At 43.3% G+C, this 23,849-nt stretch overlaps 1 protein-coding gene across 1 annotated transcript in view; it reads left to right on the top strand.

The window, feature by feature from the left end:
- The first annotated feature begins 5,717 nt into the window (after positions 1–5,717).
- The window catches only part of MINDY4B (MINDY family member 4B), a 40,301-nt gene continuing 22,169 nt past the window's right edge, over positions 5,718–23,849 (top strand). Inside the window, exons 1-7 of the mRNA XM_068545628.1 lie at positions 5,718–5,824; positions 6,064–6,091; positions 7,900–8,067; positions 15,747–15,866; positions 16,597–16,688; positions 19,330–19,495; positions 20,370–20,435. Of these exons, the coding sequence (XP_068401729.1) occupies positions 5,718–5,824; positions 6,064–6,091; positions 7,900–8,067; positions 15,747–15,866; positions 16,597–16,688; positions 19,330–19,495; positions 20,370–20,435 (747 nt within the window). The remainder of the gene's footprint in view (positions 5,825–6,063; positions 6,092–7,899; positions 8,068–15,746; positions 15,867–16,596; positions 16,689–19,329; positions 19,496–20,369; positions 20,436–23,849) is intronic.

Below are 23,849 nucleotides of genomic sequence, written 5' to 3'. Positions count from 1 at the left end.
ATGTATATGTATAGCTGATTCACTTTGTTACAAAGCAGAAACTAACGCACCATTGTAAAGCAATTATACTCCAATAAGGATGTTAAATAAAAAAGAAGAAGTGAGTAGATAATGTATAATAGCTAAGGGCTTTTAAAATTCTGCTTGGTTACTTTTTACGTATGATGATATAAGCCATATATAATAATTAACATAAATCAAAATTTTTAAAAAAAAGAAATTAAAGAGGGGACATCACTACAGATCTCATGGACATTAAAAGGATAATAAAGGAATACTATAAACAACTCTATGCTCACAAATTTGATAACTGAAATAAAATTGACCAATTCCTTGAAAGACACAACTCACACAAGAAAGAGACCATCTGAAAAAGCCAACAGACTATGGCAAAGGTGGTGGGCTATCACTCCCATCATTATGTTACCTCATATGGCAAAGGTGAAGGAATTTTGCAGATGTAATTAAGGTCCCTAATCAGTCTGACTTCCAATTAATCAAAAGGGAGATATTTCTGGGTGGACCTGGTCTAATCAAGTGAGTCCTTTATAAGAGAGCTTAGGCTTTTCCCAAGATCAGAGACTTGAAGCAGCAGAGCCTCCCTTTTTCCTGCTGGTCTTGAAGAAATAAGTTCTATAGTCACAAGGAAATGAGTTCTGCCAACAACTATGTGAGCTTAGAAGAGGACTCTGAGTCTAGATGAGAACTCAAGGCCTGGCGAACACCTTAATTGCAGCCTTGTGAGACATTGAGCAGAGGATTCTAAACCATGTCTGGACTCCTGAGCGGGGGAAACTGTGACATAGTAAATAGGTATTGTTTTAAGCTGCTAAGTTTGTGGTAATTTCTTGTGCAGCAATAGATAACTAATATAACAGAGGAGCAAAGATTCCCACCCAATCTGACTCCAGGATATGTGCTTTAAATGCTGGTTCTCAGATTCTTTCTGACACCAGATGAGAGATTTTTTTTTTTCCCCAAACCAACTAATTCGCTATTTCTCCAACACCACCTAGGTGTTCTACAATTGAAATTCCAAAGGTTTGACAGGAACTGGGGACAAAGACCAAATATGTATATCCCATTATACCACATTGGTCTTTAAGACCTTTTGGAGGAGGAATGTGGCCCATACCAGTGACTAAGTGACCAACCAATGACCTCATGGCCACTGACTGAGGGACAAAATGCCCCAGTCTTCATACTTTAGGACTTTCTGACTTCTAGCTCTATCCCGAGCCTGTGCTATCACCCCTAGAATGCGTAAAGGCAGGAAAAAGTAAAACTTTGAAAGGAGAATTTTTAATATATAAGAGGCAAGAAAACATTGGCTAAAGGTTAGGAGTTTTCGCATAGGTCATATTCATTATGATTCTGTGAGGTAAGTCAAAGGAGATACGGAAAGTGAAGCTCAGAGAAACTAAATAACTTCTCCAAGGTTACGGTCATGGGAGAGGCCCTGGGATTTGACCCTGGGCCTGACACCCTCTTTCTCTTCCTTACCACACCACCAAAGAACAAAAGGGGAATATATCAACTATCTTCTAGTTTCCAGTGGATTGGCAGAATTCTTTAAGGAAGGACTATAATCAGGAAATTTCCATCTCCACAGAAAGAAGAACTAAAGAAAATGAATGATAATTAAACCATAAAGGATTTAACTTAATCCTAAGGAAGTGCTTTCCAGGAGTAAGGTTAATTAAACACTAACAAGATTTTATTTAAGAAAAAAAATCGAAAGGCTCTAAAATTCTGCTTCCAGATTTCTGTTTATAAAGTCTCATGTAGAAACAGCAAGAAGAAAGGTTGGGGATAATTTTTCAAGCCGGTCAAAATGCTTGCAAGCCCAAGGTCTTCAAATTTGACCATAAGGATGAACTGAGTAAATACTGTAAAGATCAGTCATAGTTTTCTGGGAACCTATAGCAAATGTTAATAACATTAAATGTTTACATGTTAATTTCCAAGTTTGAAATAAAAACTAGCTTTTCTCATGAAATCATTGGTATTATTTTTCAAAATTATCAAGAAAGAAAGCAAATGGATTCAGGCACAGGTTTCTGCACTTACATAGTGTATTTCCTTTACAGGTGAAGGATTTCAGACCCTGCACCATCCCCCTGCCCCACTGCAGGGCTGCAAAACTTCCCTCCTACCCCATGGCCGCTGCTTTGTACTCTTTCCTTTTGCTGCTGCAGATCCATTGCTGCATGAAACCCTGTATTCAGGCCCAATCCTTTGATGCATCATGGGCAGTGTTGGGACAGGAGATTTAGGTGACTTCATGTGCCATGGGGTGGGGGCAAAGGTATTAAAAAGTGAGGGGGATAACCCCAAATTCTACATATTTGTGTACACCTTTCCTGCCCTATCTCTCCAGATCTGGCTCGAGATCCCCCAATCCCATCTTTTCTTTCCACCCTACTTCTACGCCCAGCTCCTACCCTAAGTCTTTTGACAAAATGCCCAAGAGAGCAGTGTCTTCCTCCGGATGTAGCTGAGTCACATTCTTAACTCCTGGTGTAGTCCAGAGGCCAGCCCTTTCCATTTATAGAACTCTTATCAACATCTAACTGAAAAGAAAAAGAAAGGAAGGGTAGTAAAGACAGCACTTTCTTGATTGAAAAGAATGGGACCATGAATTCCAACTTAGAAATATAAGGAACAAAAGGGGCTGGGCAAGGAATGCTCACAAAAAAGAACAAAATTTGGCAGTAGCAAAACTCTTTAAAATAACCATATCATTTGGTTCAGGGATTCTATTTTTAAGGATTAAACAATGGAAAGATAAATAAGATCTACATTAAGTAGAGTGATATACCGTTTTCATCGATTAGAAGTCTCAACATGGTAAAGATATGGAACTATCCCCATTTCACAGATGAATAAACTGGGCACAGAGAGGTTAAATAACTTGCCCAAGGCCACACAGCTAGCAAGTGGTGAAACCATGATTCAAAACTAAGCAGCTGGGGCCCAGAGGCCATGCCCTTTACCACTCTGCTCTCCTACCTGCCCCCTGTGCTCCCACAGCCCCAAGCCACTGTTCTCACAGCATTTTCCCCTCCCTGTGTGCCTGTTTCTTCTGCTAGAAAGAGCAAGAACCACATCTTACCTTGGCATCTCCGAGTGCCTGGCACACAGGAAGTACTCAAAATATTTTATTGAACCCAACAGAATGGTGCATTAGTAAGTTGTCTAGTCAATGGGGCTTATGCTTCTACCTTTATAGAATTCTCTGTAAACCAGGACACAGACATAGTTCCAAATATACAGACTTAATAATGATTCTTAAGAAAAATAGTTTTCTCAGCTACTCTTCTTTCTTGGTTTAGGGTTGTTAAATTATTTAAATGGTAGATCCAGAATTAATTTTTTAATATGACTTTCTAAATTGGAAATTCCAAGACATTTCTCACCTTTATATTATTTGAGAGCAAGGATCAAGTATTTTCATTGTTTTTCTACAGCAGGGGTTAGGGGGTGCCCAATAAATATTAAATACTGATGCCACCATTAAAACTATAAAATTATAAAGAGGAAAGCAGAGTAAAGCTTTTTTTAAAGGAGGATGTATGGTTAGAGGAGGGAAATAAGGAAGGATTTCTTTATGCCTCTTATGTTTACAATAAAAATACTGAACCTGGTGGAAGTTTATGAGACCTGTGAATATGAAATGGTTAAGCAATCACTAAAAGTTAGTTTAAGAAACTGGAGTAGAGCATTCCCAGGCAAAACTGTGGACATTTAAATCTGCCTCTGGTTGATGTGGTGACTTGCTGTGTTTCAATATATAACCAGTCCCCTCAGCCCTGACTACTCTAGTCATCATAAATCCACATAGCCTCTTTGCTTTGACCTCTTAGTATTCCCAGAATTTCACAAAACTCATGATCAGATATGTCATAGAGAAAGTGACCTCCTGCTGAAGAGGTCCAATTTAGGTCAGAAAAGACAGGAACCCTTTTCTGGTAACCATTATTATTTGTTTTGATAAAACTATTGTATTTCTCAGGGTTCTCCAGAGAAACAGAACCAATAGGACATGTGGGTCTCTCTCTCTCTCTATATATATATATATATATATTTCCTTAAACTAATTGGCCACATGATTGTGGGGACTGGCAAGTCTGAAATATGCACGGCAGGCTGGCAGGCTGGGGGCCCAGGGAAGAGTTGATGTTGCAGGCTCAGGTCTAAAGGCTGTTTAGAGGCCAAATTCCTTCTTCCTCTGCGGACCTTGGTCTTTTCTCTTAAGGCCTTCAGCTGATTGGATAAGACTCACCCACATTACAAAGGATAATCTGCTTTACTCAAAATCACCAATTTAAATTTTTTTTTGAATTTTTGAATTTTATTTAATTTATTTTTTATACAGCAGATTCTTGTTAGTTATCCATTTTATACATATTCGTGTATACATGTCAATCCCAATCTCCCAATTCATCCCACCACAACCACCATCTCCCACCCCCACTTTCTCCCCTTGGTGTCCATACATTGTTCTCTACATCTGTGTCTCTATTTCTGCCCTGCAAACTGGTTCATCTGTACCATTTTTCTAGGTTCCACATTTATGTGTTAATATACGATATTTGTTTTTCTCTTTCTGACTTACTTCACTCTGTAAGACAGTCTCTAGAACCATCAACGTCTCTACAAATGACCCAATTTCATTCTTTTTTATGGCTGAGTAATATTGCATTGTATATTCTTTATCCATTCATCTGTCACACCGGTCAGAATGGCGCTCATCAAAAAATCTACAAACAATAAATGCTGGAGAGAGTGTGGAGAAAAGGGAACCGTCTTGCACTGCTGGTGGGAATGTAAATTGATACAGCCACTACGGAGAACAGTATGGAGGTTCCTTAAAAAACTAAAAATAAAACTACCATATGACCCAGCAATCCCACTACTGGGCATATACCCAGAGAAACCATAATTCTACCATTTAAATGTTAATCATATCTAAAAAATATCTTTACAGCAACATCTGGACTGGTATTTGACCAAAAACTCAGTACCATAGCCTAGCAAGTTGACACATAAAATTAACCGACACAACCATCAATATTCTTTTTTATGCCAGTTATTACAGCTACAATTCATTCAGCCAATAGGAAGAGACATACTTTTAAATTTCTCCCCAAAACAAATCAAACCAGTCCCTCTTCAAATTGTGTACTATTTCTGTGGACTAAAATCTATATCAAATATCCTTTGGCCAGATTCTTCCTCGGCCTACGTATTACCCAATAGTAGTTGCTATCATTTTTCAGTATCAGCATGATGGCTTTTATCCTCTTTGACTACGTATTTCCAAGGAGGCACCACAGAATAAGGTGCTATCACATTCCCCCAGCATGGTATCTCTCATCGGTTAAATTATCCCAGTTGCTTTGATACAGGTAAGTAATTGCAGCCCCTTTGTTTATAAATCTGTGTCTTGGATTAAACATTCATGGCGCCCATACAGTGAAGAAAAACGCAAAAGTATTCTACCTCTAATGAAAGTTTAATCATGATCTGATAGCAGGGGCTTACAAAACGCCCAAAGCTGCAACTGGGTGGCATGATCTCCTTGCTGGTCAAAAAGTAGGGGTTGCACACACTCCACCTGGGTATCTATGCCAGCCATCTCACTTCACTGCCAGCCCTCTCTCTCCCACCTGAACAACTTCCTTCTTCTAATTCCTTACATTATCTAAACAGCTATGGAGCCCTCGGACCGGGAACAGAGCTCCCAAGAGCTGGATTTAGAGGAGATAACTAGGAAGATTTCATTTCTGGACAAGTGGAGGGAAATCTTTAGTTATCACCGGTAAGATGTTCTCATTTTCTCATTTCTCTAGAACCAGATGGATTTTAGGTGTTTAAGTAATCAGCTTTTACGCTTCCCACGTGAGAAGTGTCCGTTACAGATTTACATTTTAAATGCTTCAGGTATAACTGTTTGCAGAAAGAGCCATCCCTAGCAAGGTTGAAGTTGAAGAGGTTTGAGGGTATAAGGGTTGAACATAGTGAGTAATTTTCTTGATGTTTTCTCTCTTTCATTTATAGGTTGGGAACCAATAATACAACTTCTCAGGTAATTATTTTCCTCAAAGCTAGTGTGTTTTCCTCTAGCTGCTTCTTCAAAACAATCACATTAACAGCATAATCTGCATTTATTCTGTGCGCATAATGTCACTCAGGCACCCAGCATTTAATGTGTGAAAACACAAAACTAGAAACCTCGTTGAAGATCTTTTCTTGCGCTTTCTTTTTTCATAAAAATCTCTTCCTACTTTTTCTTTTTAATTGGGGTATAGTTGCTTTACAATGTTGTGTTAGTTGCTGCTGTACAATGAAGTGAATCAGCTATATGTATACATATGTCCCCTCCCTCTTGGACCTCCCTCCCGCCCTCCACCCCATCCCACCCATCTAGGTCTCCACAGAGCACCGACCTGAGCTCCTCTTCATCATTAGAAGCACATGTGGTTATTATTTTAGAAAAAAATATATGAGAATCTAGAGTTCCTACACTTGTGAAATAACACTAGATTCTGACACCCAAGTGCTTCAGTGATCCTGAAGAAAAGTCGTTCTGAAAATAGTTACTGTCTTGATTCAGCTTCTGAAAAATTGTTTTCCTTACCATCTTCAAATAAGGAAAAGATGACTGAATTCAGGTGTTAAAATGTATTTTAAAATCTGTTATACAGTATAAGATGAAAGATGTTTTTCTCTCATGTCACCTGAAAAGGTTAGAAGGTAATGGACTTTGTGTTTCAGATATTAATTCAATCACTGAACAAACACAGCATAAAATATTAAGGTGATTTTCTTGGCACTAATATATGATACAATCAAACAACTGAATTATTAATATTTTAACTATTAACACTAAAGCACCTTGCTCCCAGTAACCTGTGATCAAAAGCCTTGTTATTTGTGCTGAAACTCTCTTACCCAGTCTATTAGAATTGGGGAGATAATACTTCTATTTTAGTCCTGAAAGTATTAAATGGAGCTAGCTATCATTTGGGGGAATAGAATAGTCAAAAGATAAAACAATCTTTGCAAGGAAAAAATAAATAAATGTCAAGTTATGCTTTACACGAGGTGGGGGAAACCCCCTGCCAAAAATGTAAAGATTTCCCATGTGATTTACGAAATGCATCTTATCCCACCAGTAGTCTGTGACTTGGATGCTGTGTTTCTGAGATAAGAAAGCATCTTAGCCTCTAGGAATCCAGAAAAACTAGGAAGGCAGTTTCCTTCATGTTTCAGCTACCAACTGGGCAAATTTGTTTCATGAAATTAGGATAGAAGTAAATTGGAAGAAGAATCAATGCTAACTTATATTTAAATGCCGTAAGAATCAGTTAAGAAAAGGAAAAATGGATTTTTTTCTTAAAGGTAGGGGGTGGATTTTTTTAAGGAAGAAAATTATTATATTCACTTGCTAAGCAACAGGAATCTGAGAGAATTAAAAGGAGGTAACCTGACTTTGTTTATTGGTCAGTTAACAACAAAATGACAAATACTTCATATAGACTGGAAGATTCACTCATTGTTTATAAAATGTTGCCTTCTCAAAACAAGAGACAGTGACATTTACATTCTTCTATAAACATAATTTCAAGTCAAGGTCTTGATAGCGTTAATTATGTTTCCATAGTTACACTTAACCTCTCCGAGTCACATAAAACTTAGGAGAAACCCTTTTGACACAGACACTGGGATTTTTCTGCCTCTTTTATTGCTATTTATGAAAATTTTCAGACATCTTTAAAAGGGAGACAACATTTTCTGAACACTGATATCTCAGAGAGAAAGAGAGAAAAGAGGGGAAAAAAGGTCATCACCAGCTCTGTTTGCTTTGTTTTTTGGTGGTGGCATTTTACACAGAATCGCGAAGGCAACCATATATCTGCCGGTGAAACTGAAGATGGAACGGGAATACCTCAGCCAAAAGGACACGGACAGTGGCCATCAAGTAGCCTTTGTTCTATTCCCAAACCCTCTACCATCTCTTCAAAATCGGGCGGCTTTCCTATCTCCCTAGCAGTGGCCACGGTAAGTATAGCTTGTCAATTAAACATGAAATGAAACATAATCTTCCCCAAACAACGAGGCTGGGGAATCTTATCTGCTGTCATGTGAGAGTATTATGGAAGATAAGACTACAGACGGTGGTTACTGGTAAAAGGCGAATATAATTAAAATGACTTATTTATGGTATTTTTCAAGGACACCGGTGATGTTACAGGCTTTTCCTCCCAAACTTTCAGCCTCTCTATTTACTCCCTCAGTGTGACAGTCAAGTGTGAAGCCATGAGGGAGTTAAATTCAAATAATTTACCATATAAGGTAGGACAGGGCAGATGGGGAGGACTGCAAAGGTGGAAGACGAGGTAGATGTGGGAGACAGGACCCCTGTCCTGTGTGGGCAGGAGGGAGAGAGATGGGGGCACGTTTCCAGGCCCAGTCCTGGGGCAAAGAGATGATCTCAAGAAAGAAGCGTTCCCTGGGGCTGCCAACTAATAAGGAGATTTGAAAAGAACCCGATGACCTGGAAGCTACTGTTCCCAGGGACTATTTGTTCCATTCAAAACTTGACCAGGGTTGGGGAGAGGGGCTGAGGCAGAGACCCAGACGCACCCCATTGCATGGGCTGGGGGCAATGCCTTGGCGAATGGCCAAAGGACCAGCTGTCGTGGTCAAAGAGGCATGATCGGGAACTGGGGAAGTGAAGCCAGGGGTCGAGGCAGGGAAAAAGCACCAGCGAGGGTGAGAGATCCCTCCAATAGGATTGTTCTGTAATATGGCCCTTTCAATCATAGTGAAAATCAGGGCTTCTAGGGACAGTTTTCCCACATTCACCCCATTTCCTCAACCTCCAGACCACATTCTAAATACTTAGGCAGAGACCTCTCCTTGGGGCCCTAAGGACAAAAGTCGGAAGAAGCACTTCCTTCCTGAGGACACGCTGCCCTGCACCTGGGCACGCTTGCAGAGCCCACCCGGGACCAGCCTGGTCATCTGGGCAAAGACCAACAAGGCCCTACGGTCAGACCTGCCATGTAGTCTGTGCCCTGCAGGCAGGGTCCCTGATGAGAGGCAGGAGTGGGGGCCAGACCCCCTCTGGGGAAACCTCACAGTCTCCACCTGCTTTTCGAGCCCAGAGGCCAGGCTGGCCCTGACTGCATATTTCCAACCCTCCGTGTAGCTGTTCCTGAGGCTTCCCAGACGGAACATCAGACACAAGGACTACAGCCCCCGTGTTCTTTTTCATCATGCACATCCTTACAGGCTTCACAGAGCAACCCTCTCCACTGCCGTAGCTGCGGCACAAACGTGCTGGGAGGCCCACGTGCTCTTTCTTATCTTCACAGATCTCTCTGCCTCAAGCCACTTACCCTCGTGTGCTCCAATGCCAGATGTCACAGGAAGACAGGCCGGCAGGGCTCTCTTGAGATGCTGCACTTTGCTCACTGGCCTCAAAGTCCCTGGACGGTGCCTTAACTTGTGTCTTCATCACTCTCCTTTTGAGTAATGAAGACAGGTAATGTGTAATCCTATTAGCATCTCCAGCCTCAGTGGTTATTCCGCCTACACTGTGCTGTAGAAACAGTAGTTAGAGCAACTACAGCGCCCCTCAATATCCTCGGGAGATTGGTTTCAGGAGCCCCCAGAGGAAACCAAAATCCTCCGATGCTCAAGTCCCTTATATAAAATGGCCTAATACCATCGGCAACCCCCCCCCCCATATCCGCAGATACAGAGGGCCGAGTGTATCCATATTTTACTGTAAAAGGTTTTTAATGAACACTTGAATAAAAAAGTGTTATTGGCTACTAATGAGTTTCTATGGAGAATGTCATTTTAAAATCTACACATATCAGGAAATAGGCTACCTTTTGTATGGAAAATAGAGAAAACTGTGATTCTACACTGATACCGTATTTGCCTGTATATGCACACAGAAATTCCAGAAGACTTCCTACGATGTAACAGTAGGGGGAGGGAGAGGCGCAAGAGCCCTGGGTCGGGGGGAGTCTTCTCAGCATAGCTTTTTGTACCCTCTGGATTTTGAACCATGTGAATGGACAATCTATTTCTAAAAACATCGTCATGCATTTTAAAAACAGGAAAAAAAGGCATTCACAGGTGTTTCCAAAGTCTTCTAGTTCCTCTCTATTTAGTGGAGGCAGGAGAGTCTGGGTCTGAATTCTCCCACTTGTCTGCAAACACAGACGTGATGCAATTGGAGACCTCCTCAGTGACTTTTCCAAGGTAATTCTCTCCCTTTGGAAAAGGCTGGGAGACGAAAGAGTCAGACCTGATGGAGTGTTCAGGAAGTCCCAGAAGCAAAGAGAACTGATTTTTCTTCAAAAAAAAACCAAATTTGGACATATTCCCATTATGAGGACCAGATGATAATGTGTCCTTTAAATAACAGTAGCATTAATTAAACACACCCTGGGATTTCAAGATGATGAGCCTTGGGATTCTGAATACTCGTGTCCAGGGAGGCAGTTTGGATGCTTGACCAATTCTAATTGACATTTTGGCCGTGCAGCCGCCTGGCAAATTATTAGAGCGATTGGATCCTAGCACTCACATGAGAGTGCTTTTCGTTGTCATTCTGCTGTTCTCATTTCCCCCCTCCATTTGGAATTGCGATTCATAGCATTTCATGACATTGGCACACACGTTTTGCTGGGAATCTGCTGAGAAAGTAGGGAGTGGGCAAAGCAGCCAATGCCCCTTTGCTTTCCCCAGCTCTCCTGTTTCTCGCTTTGTGTTGCCCTATTTCCAATACCACAGGGTTCTTCCTTCCCCCAGCCTCACGTCTTATAGTGTGTGTGGTGTCATGAATGGCGGGCAAGGCTGCTGGCCCAGGTGGGATCATTGGAGAAGGTGAGGGTCCTCCTCTGGGCTCGTCCACAGCAACACCCCTTTCCCCCCTGTGCTTTCCACCAGCAGGAGTTTCTCATCCTCCTCCACAGTCAGGCCCTTCTGCAGGACCCAGCCTGGAACACATTCCTATAGCCTCTTTTATCAGCAGCCAATAAACAAACCCCTAGTGTATTTGCAATATCACCCAGCAGGATCATATTAAAACTGTAATACTGGGAGATCAAAATATTCTGGGGGAGAACCAGAAGAATGAAGCTCTAATCGAGGGTAACAGGCAATGGGCTGGCTTTAGGGGAGCAGGAAGCACAGCCTGGTAACCCCAACATAGGACTGGCTGATAGATGGTCCTCAGTAGATGTTTAATTAATTAATTAATTAATTAATTCATTGCCTCTGGGAGATCCCCAAGAGAGGCATCTCTGTACAGGGCAGTGGGTGTCATTTGTGTGCCCCTTCAGAAGCATAATCTACCCCTGTCCGCCCTGCTTTCTGTGCTGGAGACTGAGCTGTACTCACTCCATCAATAGGGCTCCCTCCTCTGACTTCCTGTTGAGTTTGACCAATGGGAGCCCTTGAGGGAGCCTGGAGGAATGGAAGGGAATGAAGTCAGGTGTGCAAAGCTGACTGAATCCCTCTCCTCAGAAGGCAGTCCTCTCCCAGGACTCTCTTCTCCCTTCCACCCCTCCAGATGTCGGGGACGTAAAAACTTCTCACTCTTGCTAACCCTGGGACCCTGCATTAGCCACTGTTGTTGCCCCACATGCAGCCCACATCTTTGTAAATGGTCCCTGAATTAAAGTTTCCTCAAGTTAATTATCCTGACTTGATTGCCATCTGTTTCCTGCTGGGACCGTGACTGGTACCAGTTGAAAGGCTTGCATTTGATTCCTGGCACTACCATTTACTATACATGTGACCTTGGGCATACCACTTCACTGCTCTGGGCCCCAAGTCCTTTAACTGTAAAACAAGACAGCCGAATCAGATTTTTAAAAATTCAACAACTACTTCTTGCGAGCCTACTCTGTACCAGGTACTGCACCAGATGCTGAGAAATCGATGGTGAACCCAGCCAGGTCAAGAGACTACCACTCTATTTGATGGGCTAGTTTAGAAATGTCTTCTTAGGATGCAGTAATTCTAAACTCTCTGATTCCATGATGGTCCAGTAATTTATAAAGCAGGAAATGATTGAGGGAAGGAGCTTCAAAGAGAATTATTCTACTTCAAGTTGTGGGCAGGAAGCATGTGGGAGAGGACTGGATGGGGACAGGTGGTCACAAGAGGTCCCTCTAAGACCAGGGACAGTGGACCAGGCAGTCAGGGTAAGGAAATGAAATCTGTTGGGAAGAATGATCCAGGACCTGTGTGTGTGTGTGTGTGTGTGTGTGTGTGTGTGTGTGTGTGTGTGTGTGTGACAGAGAGAGACAGAGAGAGAATGATCACCATCATTATCGTCATCACAGCAATCAGGGAAGAGAGGTATTCCTGGAAAACTAACAAAGTGAAGAGAGAAAAACCGTGCTTGATTGTGTTAAATAATAACAATCATTAGAGTCATTTATTAGGACCATTTACCATTTGTGTCTAGTTACCAGGCAGCACAACAACATACATGTATCACTGACTATGTGTCAGGTTAATCTTGTTATAAATTATATGGATATGAAAGTCAGTGTTGGGAGGAGGGATAAATTGGGAGATTGGGATTGACATATACACACTACTATATAAAAAATAGATAACTAATAAGGACCTACTGAACAGCACAGGGAACTCTACTCAGTACTCTGTAATGACTTATATGGGAAAAGAATCTTAAAAAGCGTGGGTATATGTATATGTATAACGGATTCACTTTTGCTGTACAGCAGAAACTAACACAACATTCTAAATCAACTATACTCCAATAAAAATTTTAAAAAAAAGAAAAGAAAAAAAAGAAAGTCAGTGTTACGTAAGTAAGGTGAGTCATCTTTGTTGCCACCCTGGACACTGGGGGCTCCCTGAGAAGCCTGCAGTCCCCCTGTTCTAGGCCTTCCCGAGGTGAATCTGGACAGCGGCACTCCCTACGTTGGAGGGGGCAGCTGGCAACAGAAACGGGAGTTTGATTTGGCTTACTGAATTTTTTTAATTGAATTTGAATTCTAAGCTTTCTTAGCCACAATTGTCTTAGTCTGTCACATTATCCATGGCTTCTCCTCCCTCACTCCCGCCAGTCTCTGGTCTTTTTCCATCTGGTTCTGGGACTTTCTTCCATGCAGCATAAGAGGTTCCAGTGTAGACAGGCTGTGTTTTCACAAAGGTAATAACAGCACTTACGGTTCCCACAATCCTTTCCATACTTCTCCTCTTGCAGGGATAGCTTTCAACGTCAGTGATGGGGACAGAGCAGGGGTTATCCCCATTTCAGGATAAGCAAAGAAAGTCTTAGAGAGGTTTGACAATCTGTGCCCGTTCATGTGGTTGGCGAGGAGCAGAGCTGGGGCTTCTCAACCCTGGAGTCAGGAGCGAGCCGTTTTCTTCTGTGTATTCTTGATGTCAGGGAGACACTTTCTGTCCATATTCAGTGCTCTGCTGGGGATGTCCTGGGGTGGTGGCCCTCTTTGGTTAAGGTGCACACCGAGTCTGCGTCTCCCAAGAGCAGCCTTTGTGCTTTCTGCCCCCTCTCCTTGATGTACACCGGACAGATAATTTTCCTTCAGGTGCAATTCTAGGCTCTTGCTTATTCTGAAATGCACCTGTCTCTATTTCTCTGTAGAGGCAATCTTTCCTTTTGAGGGTGGGTGCAGAGGTGGCCAGGAAGTAAACTCCAGCCATGGAACCAGACCCTGGTTTGAGATGGGGAAGACCGTTCCAGATGCATGCTTCTCCTGCATCTGTCCTTCTTGGAAACCATTAGAGCCCGTGCTATGCACAGCTGGGAAGAGGTACCCTGGCTCTGGACCAGGTGGGCTCCATGTTCCTTTTGTCCACACTCTTCAACTGGCTCCAAATGCCTGAGTGTGATATTCAAAGCCCTCCAGGGTCAGACCCAAGGCACTTTCCATTCTGAGCTTCCACTGACTTCCTGCCCTGTGGCCCCAGAACACACAGTGTTCTAGACCCAGTGAACTACTCACTGTTGCTGGATACCCTGGTACCATGCGTGTGCGTTTGCAGATCTCTCTCTCTACCCAGCCTCCCCACCTTTACAGGCGACAGACCACTGTGAGGTCTGTCACAGCGTGTGGGACACGTGTCTGTGCTGGAGCATGGGGTGCTTTGGGGATATGGCAGTAAGTGACACTGAATAGCACTGGGTTACCTCGTGGGAAAGTCAGCCCCTTCTCCACTCTGGCAGGCCAGGGAGAAGACCGGGTAAAGGACAGCACACATTCACACCTCTTTAACGCCTCTTATCTCCCTTTTTAATTACAAAGAGTGCAGGGCTCAGTCAGAGCTTTCACAGGCAACGGTTTCTAGCATAATCCAATAACATCGTTTTATTTCTATTTTTTTTTTATTATGGCAAGTGATTTTGATTCTCATTTAAGGATGTGGTAAAAAGTGTCCTTTTAAATAAATGCTTTATTTATTTATTTATTTAAATAAATGTTTCCTTGTGAAATGGGGATTAAATGAGATAATGCATATATCTGACCCTTTGTAAGCTCTTAATGACGGTGAACTGATTTGAAATAGAGAAACTGCCAACCTCCCTACCAAGAAAGGAAGAAAGAAAGAAAGGAAGGAAGAAATGCTTTAAATAAATGTTTTCTAAGTTATAAAAGAATGGCCCAAGCTAATGAGAAATATTAATTCAATAATCATTGGCATACAAAAATGACAGCAGTTATAAGGATGGCACATACAGGATTAAAGTTGGGGAGGCGGATCAGTGGTGTTAGAATGGGTGCGAATACCAGCTCTGCCTGACTTGCTGGGTGACCTTAGGCAAATACTTTCCTGTAAAAGGAAGATGATAACAGTACCTTTCTCAAGGAATTAAATTAACATAATGAATGCAAAGCACTTAGCCCAGTGCCTGGTGCGTAGAAAATACTCAATAAATGCTAGATGCCATCTGCCAGCCTAGTTTAAATGCCACCTCTTCCACGAAGCCTTCCTGAGTACTTCAGTCGGAAGTTCTCTCTCCATATCCATACCCCACACAGGACCTAGCACAAGCCGAATGATTAATATGCCTCTGATTATAAAGGGATTCCCTTTTTGCCATGGGTTTGGTTTACAAAGGCTTGTACCCAGTTTTCTGGGATTTTCTAAAAGACCGTCTCCAACCTTAACATGCTGCAGAGTATCCAGAAAAAAACTTAAAGATTCTAGGGCCAAAAAACAGAGACTGCTTGTTTAATACCAATTTACACCACTATTGAACTCAGACTGGAATCAGAGTCCTGCCTATTCCTTTTTTCTGGAGCAAGAGAGAAAGACCCAAATGTGGGAGAGATAGGAGTTACAGAGTCATGGTTAGAGGAATGAGAGGCATAAGGAGAGAGCAGTCGCCCGTCACGGATCTTAAGGGGGTACAGGGAAGATGGCTGGCAATGGAAGGTGAGACAGACACAGAGACAGAACTCGGATGGGGAAAACAAGGTGTGGAGTTGACACTCTCAGCCTTCAGGATAAAATGTCCTAAGTGAACCCTATGCAAACCTTTTGCACAGAGCTGCACAATTACAATCAGGGAATAGAGTAATGCGTGAACCTGACTCTAGGAAGGGGACCGGCCCTCCTCCACGATTTCACCACCTTGCTTAAGTCTGTTTGCTGAGGGCTTGTGTCTAGGAAGAATTCTCTTTGTTTGAACCATTTATTTCCCCTCTTTTCAGAAACTGCGCCAGAGCCTCTTTGGAAATACACTCCAGGTCTTCAGCTCTGACTGGACAGAGGCCTATTTCTGGTTTCATGATCCTTTTTCTGACCTGGCTTTCGCTTTGGAAGTGGGAAAGGTAATAGCAGGTGATAATTTTTTAAAGTCCTAATCCCATGCTCCCTGTCTGTGTTTCCTTCCATCCTCCTCCATACGAGGCGTGTTTTCATTATCATCATATTGTGGAAACATATCGACAATTTAAAATTTAACCTTAAATGATAACAGGCTATTGAAAATTATGACACGCTATCTAGGATGTCACAAAGTCTCAAACTCCCCCCCACCCTCTTCCAAATTTTCATTTTCCTGGCTCTTTTCTCCAGGTCCTAAGCATTCCTAAGAATTTAAAGGCAGGAAGAGATCTAGGAGTTTCTTTCTGGCTTGTTTAAAACCTCAATAATCAAATCATGGATCCCTAGCCAGGCAGAATTTCAAGAGCTAGCCGACTAGTTCCTTACCTCCTGCAAATCTAACAGTTGGACATGAGGCACGAGCCCAGTGAAGGTGGGGCGGAGGGGCCAGGCATCCCGGGGTGCCAGTCTATGGAGCTCCACAGAGAAGCTAGTCATCGCAGATTCTAGCCCAGCCATGGCACCCGGCCACAGCCCATGGGGAGGGATGGCACATGTAGAGAACAGTGGCCCTTCCCTAAGCCTAGGGGATGCTGTGTGCCAGAAGGGAAAAGGCTGCCGAGAAGAATAAATAATGACATCCATTTCCAAGACTTCTCTTTTATAACGTGGGCCCTGAGGCTTCCACCACCATTGTAAAGCCCTGCTCCTCACTATTCACCCTCCGCTTCTCAGGGAGGTGCCCGAAGCATTCAGATGGCTGTACAAGGCTCCATCATTAAATATCTGTTGTTTACAAGGAAGGGAAAAGACTGTAACTTTCTCAGGTAAGAGGCCTATGAGAAGTATTTGAAAAGAATTACCCATTTCCCGAGAACCTTTATAGGCTAAATAACCACCAGGGAAAATCCCCCAGGTTGCCTCAGGAAGGGGACTTGCCTCATAAGAGGACTTGCCTCGTAAGACAGAAGTGGCTCTGGCTCTCCCAGAGAGACTGAATTTCATGACTAGGCAGAGCTCTTCCAGAGTCCCTTTCAATGTTCAGTTGCAGGGGTAACACTGACAGCTTTTATGCTCCACTGCAGAGCACCCTGACAGAGAAAATGAAGCACCAGGTCTCCAGATAGGCTTACTTGACAACATTTGATAGGAAGTCCCAACCTAACAGTTCCAGAGAGAGAGCAAAAGGGGGTGATGACAAACCTAATAAATGAAGGATTCAGCCTCCTATTTAATCACGCTGACAAAGTACAGTGTTTGGTAGTTGCCTATTTAAAAAATCAGTTCAAATTATTTTGTTCTTAGATGCTAATAAACCCCTATCATGTGTAAGACTCTATGGTTGATATTAGAGGAAACAGAAATAATTAAAAGGCATCTACCTTCCCTCAGGCAGGGTAACTTATCACCCAAAACAGGAACTGAATGTCTAATCTATTCTAAGAACGTGAATTGCCAGCTTCCTTAGAAGCAGAGCCAGAGATGGGAATTCTTCATGCAGGTGATTTATTAAGGGAATGAACGCCCGCAGGAGAAACCCCTAAGGGAGCAGGGAAGCAGGCTAGGGAAGGAGGAGAAGCAGGGGAGGCGTGTGGCTTCCAGGGGTGTCTAGCCTCTGCCTGATCCATGGGGGCTCTGGGGGACAACTGCTCCACCTTCAGATAAGGGGGCGGGGCCTTTTCACCTCCCACCCTCATCAGGCATCCGCTATGGACCCTCGTATGGGAACGTGGCACAACTCCCAGTCACTTCCAGGGAAGGTGGCTCCAGTTCTTCAGAGAAAGTTGAAAAGTAGGAGCCACTAGCAGCAGTACCCAAAGCAAGGGGTGGGGGGGGCCATGTCCACCAACTGAGTAAAAGCGATCCCAAGGAATGTAGATGGAACACATACAACATTTGCTACATGAAGAGAAAGCATTTCGCACAGTACCTGGCATGTGGCAGGTATTACATAAATGGCAATGCGTAATTGCTATTATCGACCTGCTCCATGAAGCCTTCCTGAACCTTCCCGATCACAAGTTCTCCCTCCTCCCTCCGTAGTCTCACAGCACTTTGTTTTACTCTCATTCTACCTTGGACAAGGGTCTTGGAGTGTGAGGCTTCTGCTACTCATTTCGGTATCACCATAGAGCTAGATGGATTCTATAAATCAGGAGTCCCCAGCCACCGGGCCACAGACTGGTAGCGGCGGTCGGTGGCCTGTTAGGAACCAGGTCGCACAGCAGGAGGCGAGTGGCGGGCAAGCGAGGGAAGCTTCATCTCTATCTACAGCCACTCCCCATCGCTGGCGTTACTGCCTGAGCTCCACCTCCCGTCAGCATTATGGTGAGCTGTACAATTACTTCATTATATATTACAATGTAATAATAATAGAAATAAAGTGCACAATGAATGTAATGTGCTTGAATCATCTCAAAACCACCTCCCCCCACCTGCTCGTGGAAAACTTGTCTTCCATGAAACCAGTCCCCGGTGCCAAAAAGGTTGGGGACCACTGCTATAAATCATGAGTTCATTCACTAACCTCTGTCATGTGTTTCTTCATCAGGACAACAGTTGTCAATGTTAAACATTTAGAAAATGAGCATAGGAAAGGTCTGTGATGTAAAGATTGGCTCCCACTTCCGGGGAAGTCTCACCCACTGGGATTATTTGATGGAATCTAATGGTTAAGAACAATCTAACGGTTAAGTCAGGAGGCACACTGCCTGCATTCAAATCACTGCTCTACTGCTTTAAAGGTGAATGACCAGGGGCAGAGTACTCAACCTCCCTGTCTTCCTTTCCTCATCTCTAAAATGGGACTAATAATATTGATAGCATCCACCTCGCAGGTTGTCATAAGGATTAAATGAGGTAATATGTGTTAGGTGCTTAGAACAATTCTGGGCCCAGTGAGGGCCAGATGAGTGTAAACTACAAGTTAGTAAGGGGGAAGTCGGCCTCAAATGATTCATAGGATGTGATCAGGCAGGAAGAACAGACAGAACTTGCATATTAAAGGCAGACAAGTACATGAGAAAAAGCATGGAGGCAGAATGCAGAAAATATGTCCAGGGAGCTAGTCCATCTGGGGCAGAGGGTTTGCAAAATGGAAACCTGGGAGATAAAACTGGAAGGATTGTTTGGGGTTGCACTTGGGAAGGGCCTGTGTTATCGGGTTAGAGAGTTTGGATGGAGCCCGGCTGGAGCTCAGGAGAGAAGACAGTGTTGGGATTCAGCAGGGGCAGTAATGCACCGGGTGGGATCAGTGGAGAGCCCAGAGGATTAATGCTCTGGGGTGAGGATGCCCGTTCGGGGTGGGCAGAGAGGATGAGGCCCTCCACAATGTTCTCACGGTGAAGGTTGACGAAGGAACCAAACTGACCCATCCTGTACTCAGAAGGGTTCATGAAAGTAGAGGCCCAGGCCCTCAGCCAGGTGGCATTCGTTGCAATGTGTCCCTACCCTCCTCCTGTGTTGAAGTCTGCGCGCGACAAGCAAGCGGGAGCAGGACCACGTGCTGGCTGCGGCGCTCGCGGGTGCCCTGTGGGCCGCAGGAGCAGCTCGGAAAGCCACCATCTGCCTTGTCACCGAGGACGCTTATGTCGCCCCGACTCCTGACTACTCTGGGGACGGTGTCACTGAACGGGTGAGTGCACTCCTGCCTGTCCTGCCAGATAGAGGATGAGGAAGCCTGGGTGAGTATTAGACTCACCATGGAAATGGAGGTGGAACTGATGCCCCTGGGTGGACCTCCATGATGTAAGCGTCTGATGTGGCCAAAGGTACCTGACAGAGGGGCAAGGGTCAAGGGCATACGTAATCCAAGCAGTCAAAATAGAGGTGCCTGCTGTGAATTTCTCCTTCCAGAATTCACCATGATCAAGAATATCCCATACCCAACAGAAAAGAAGCAGATTCACAGACATAGAGAACAAAGTAGTAGTTATCAGTGGGGAGAGGGAAAGGGGAGGGGCAACATAGGGGTAGGGGATTAAGAGGTGCACACTATTATATATAAAGTAAGCTACAAGGTATGTTGTACAACACAGGGAATATAGCCAATATTTTATAATAACTATAAATGAAGTATTACCTTTAAAAATTGTGAATCACTATATTGTACACCTGTAACTTATATAATATTGTATATCAACTATACTTCAACAAAAAAAATTTTTTAAAGAATATCCCATGCCTGAAATTATCATAAACTCCATTTCCATAGCCACTCTTTTAAACCTGGCTAAATTCTACCTATTAGGGGAAAAATCTGTTTACAGTTTTCCTGCTCCAGATACCATATTGGTTTAAAACTGAGGAATGTAAAAGTGAAGCCAGTGGCCACCCAATCCTACCATGTATGTTTTACATGGCCTTGTGTAAGATAACACGTCAGTTTCTAGCAATGTGATTTTGCAAGGAAACAAAGAACTCCCTTGAGGTACTAACAGTGAGTTGACATCTTCTAGATATAACTTTCATCCTCTGTTTCATTTTTATCTTCTATTTCTGATTTATAGCTCCAGCTGTTTGAACTTTTAGAGAAGGAAGCCACTGAGAAATTCATCTATGATCATTTACAGTGTGTAAGTGTTTAAGTGTTGAGATAATTCCTTTATGTTGAATTGATCTTACAGGAATCTTCTTCCTTTTATAAAGTGTATTTCTAATGATGCTTGTTAAGAAAAGCAGGTCATTTTGAGGACTAAGAGAGGGCAGAATGAGGGAAAGAGAAACCCGTCTCTCCCTCCCCACAATCTAGAAAGAGGCCAGATCACACACAGGCCCACTCACAAATGCCTTTCTCCTTGGCTAATCAAACCCAGAGAATAATACTATAGAGGGCATATACAATAAGATTGCTTTTATGGGAAGATAAAATGTTAGAGCAGCCTTGCCTCATCTAAGGGATAAAACACAAAAATGGTAGTCTAAATTGCCAAAATGGCCATTCACATTGGCTCAAAAAAATGACTTCCAGTCTGAAAAAGGTGGCCCCCTTTCACGTCTTCTATCAGCACCTTCCACACAATGCCCTCCCCTGCAATGAATCTTCCCCACCTCCTGTGTGGGAAGGACACAAAGTAGGGGATAGGGATGGTGGAAAACGGAAGGTGCTTTTTTAAGTTTCCTCTGTGGATAAAGAAATGAAAGTTGATTTTCGAAAGAATCAGAACCTTACAATGTAGCAGAGGACAATTTGCAGAGTAACCATGAAGCCATATAAAGGTGGCTAGTATGGAAAGGGAAAATTTGATTCATGAAACTCACAACCCCATTCCTTTCAAAGGTCATAGGGACAGAAAACCTGGGCATGAGTTCCCAGCCACACACTAGCCATATGATCTTGCTTAAACTAGTTACCCCAGACCTTCCTCCCCCACCCTCTCTTGGGTCTATGTGGTAGGCAGAAGAATGGTCCCCTGAAAGATGTCCGTACCCTACCCCCTAGAACCTGTGAATGTTTCATTACATGGTAAAGAGGAATTAAGCTTGTTAATCGGATGACTCTAAAATAGGGACATTATCCTGGATTATCCGGGTGGGCCCAGTGTAATCTCAAGGGACTTTAAATGTGGATGAGGAAGGCATAAGAGAGGGGAAGACTGATGCGATGTGAAAAGAGTACCACCCACTGTTGCTGGCATCGAAGGTCGAAGGTGGGGGCCGTGAACCAAGGAACGTGGGCAGGGCTGCTTAGAAGCTGGAAAGGGCAAGGAAACAGATTCTCCCCTAGAGCCTCCAGAAAGAACGCAGGGCTGCTAACATCTTGATTTTAGGCCAGTAAGACCCATTTCAGTCTTCTAACCTCTAGAACTGTAAGATAATAAATCTGTATTATTTAAGCTACTAAATGTATGGTAATTTGTTACAGCAGCAATACAAAACTAATGAAAGCTATATGATAGATTTTAAATACCTGACATGAAATGTTAAGCTAGAAGCCTGCTTAGGGACTCTTTGTGGTAGAGGGAGATGTTTAATGGGGCTGCATGGAGAGGAACCATGTAAGAAATGACTCTGCCAGCAAACAGAGGCAAACCCTTCCCTCTCTGTCTTCCATCTCTTCAACTCAGACCTGGGAGAGTCTGATTCAATAAGAAAGTCTATCACATCTGCAAGGGCTTCTTAAGTGTAGCCAGAGTTGAGAATAAGACGATTAGAGCTAGAGCTATACATAGGTTTTCCCCCTCAAGGACTAAGAGTTGATAACGGGGACCCGCTGTACAGCACAGGGAACTCAATACTCTGTAATGACCTATATGGGAAAAGAATCTTAAAAAGAGGGGATATATGTATATGTACAACTGATTCACTTTGCTGTAAAGCAGAAACTAACGCAACATTGTAAATCAACTATGCTTAATTTTTAAAATAATTTTTAATTAATAAAAATTAATTTAAAAAATAAAATTTAAAAAAAGACTAAGAGTTGAGCTGGAATAAGTAATGAAAGGAAGCAGAATCAGACTGCATGGTGCAGGTGAGCTTTGCACAAGAGTCGTGTCAAGCGGACCCAAGCTGACCATTACCATAGCCACGCGGGGAAAGGGTTGGCACCATTTCCTGAGTGAGGGGGCATCTTGATGCATAGATATTCCTCTGAAGGGCACTCCCTAACCGGGGCTGCATGTGTGATCAGCCCCCATCCAGACCTTTATCAAACACCATTCACTATCAAAATGAAGCAGTTCTGTGCCCTGTCTTCAGGCAGAGATCACAAGCTAGAGGTCTGAGGGTTACATGTGGGCAGTAGGCCTGTTGTTATTATGGGTTGAATTGCATCTCCCCTCTCCCCAAAAAAGAGATATGTTTAAGTCCTAACCCCCAGTACCTGTGAATGTGTTCGTTTTTGGAAAGAGTTTCTTTGCAGATGTAATCATGTTAAGATCAGGTCATGCTGGATTAGGGTGGGCCTTCATCCAATGACTGGTATCTTTATAAGGGGAGACAAATTTGGTCATGGACACTGACACATGCAGGGAGAACACCATGTGACAATGAAGGCAGAGACTGGAGTGACGTACCTCCCAAACCAAGGACACCAAGGACTTCCAGCAGCCACCAGAAGCTAGGAAGATACAAGGAAGGATCCTCCCCTAAGGCCTTCAGAGAGAGCATGGCCCGCCTCTGACACCTTGATTTCAGACTTCTAGCTTCCAGAACTGTGAAGGAATAAATTCCTACTATTTCAAGCCATTCAAATTTCTGGCCATTTGTAGGGTAGGTCTAGGAAACTAATACATCGATCACATAGGATCTGCAGCATTAGCTCATATGGTGGTGTATTTTTAAAAACTTGAGTTGATGAACGTCAAAAATAATCAGAAAATTCCACGTAAAAACCTAAATGTTTGGGCATTCCCTGGTGGTCCAGTGGTTAGGACTCCTCGCTTTCGCTGCTGAGGGCACAGGTTCAATCCCCAGTCGGGGAACTAAGGTTAAGCCACCCCTCAATCTGCACAGAGCAGCAAAAAACAAAACAAAACAAAACCAACAACAAAAAAAACCACACGCAAAAACTAAATGTTTAGGTCCCCCCCACTCCCACCCAAAATCAGAAAATCTGACAGCACTAGGCCTGTATTCTAGCATGTCTTCAATCAGCTGATAAAGGGAGCAGTGACTCCCATTAGACAAGTTGTGATAGACTGAATGATGTTACCTAACTGGTAAAGAGGGCTCTGCAGATGTGATTAAGTTCAAGATCTCAGATGGGGAGATTATTCTGAATTTTTCTGGTGGGCCCAATGAATCATAAGGGTTTTATAAGAGAAAGAGGACGGCAGGAGATTCAGAAAAAGGGATGTGACGAGGGAAGCAGAGGAGAAGAGGCTATGTGATGTGGAGTCATGAACCAAGGGATAAGGACAGCTTCTAGAAGCTGGAAAAGGCTAGGAGACATCATAGCCTCCAGAAGGAACACAGGCCAACCAGCAGTTTGAATGGAGTCCAGTGACACCAGGGCTGGACGTCTAACCTCCAGAACTGTGAGATGA

The sequence above is a fragment of the Eschrichtius robustus genome, chromosome 6 (genome assembly GCF_028021215.1).
Source record: "Eschrichtius robustus isolate mEscRob2 chromosome 6, mEscRob2.pri, whole genome shotgun sequence".
Classification (NCBI taxonomy): Eukaryota; Metazoa; Chordata; class Mammalia; order Artiodactyla; family Eschrichtiidae; genus Eschrichtius; species Eschrichtius robustus.
Note: the sequence above shows the minus strand (reverse complement) of the source record. Positions and strands in the feature narration are given on the sequence as shown.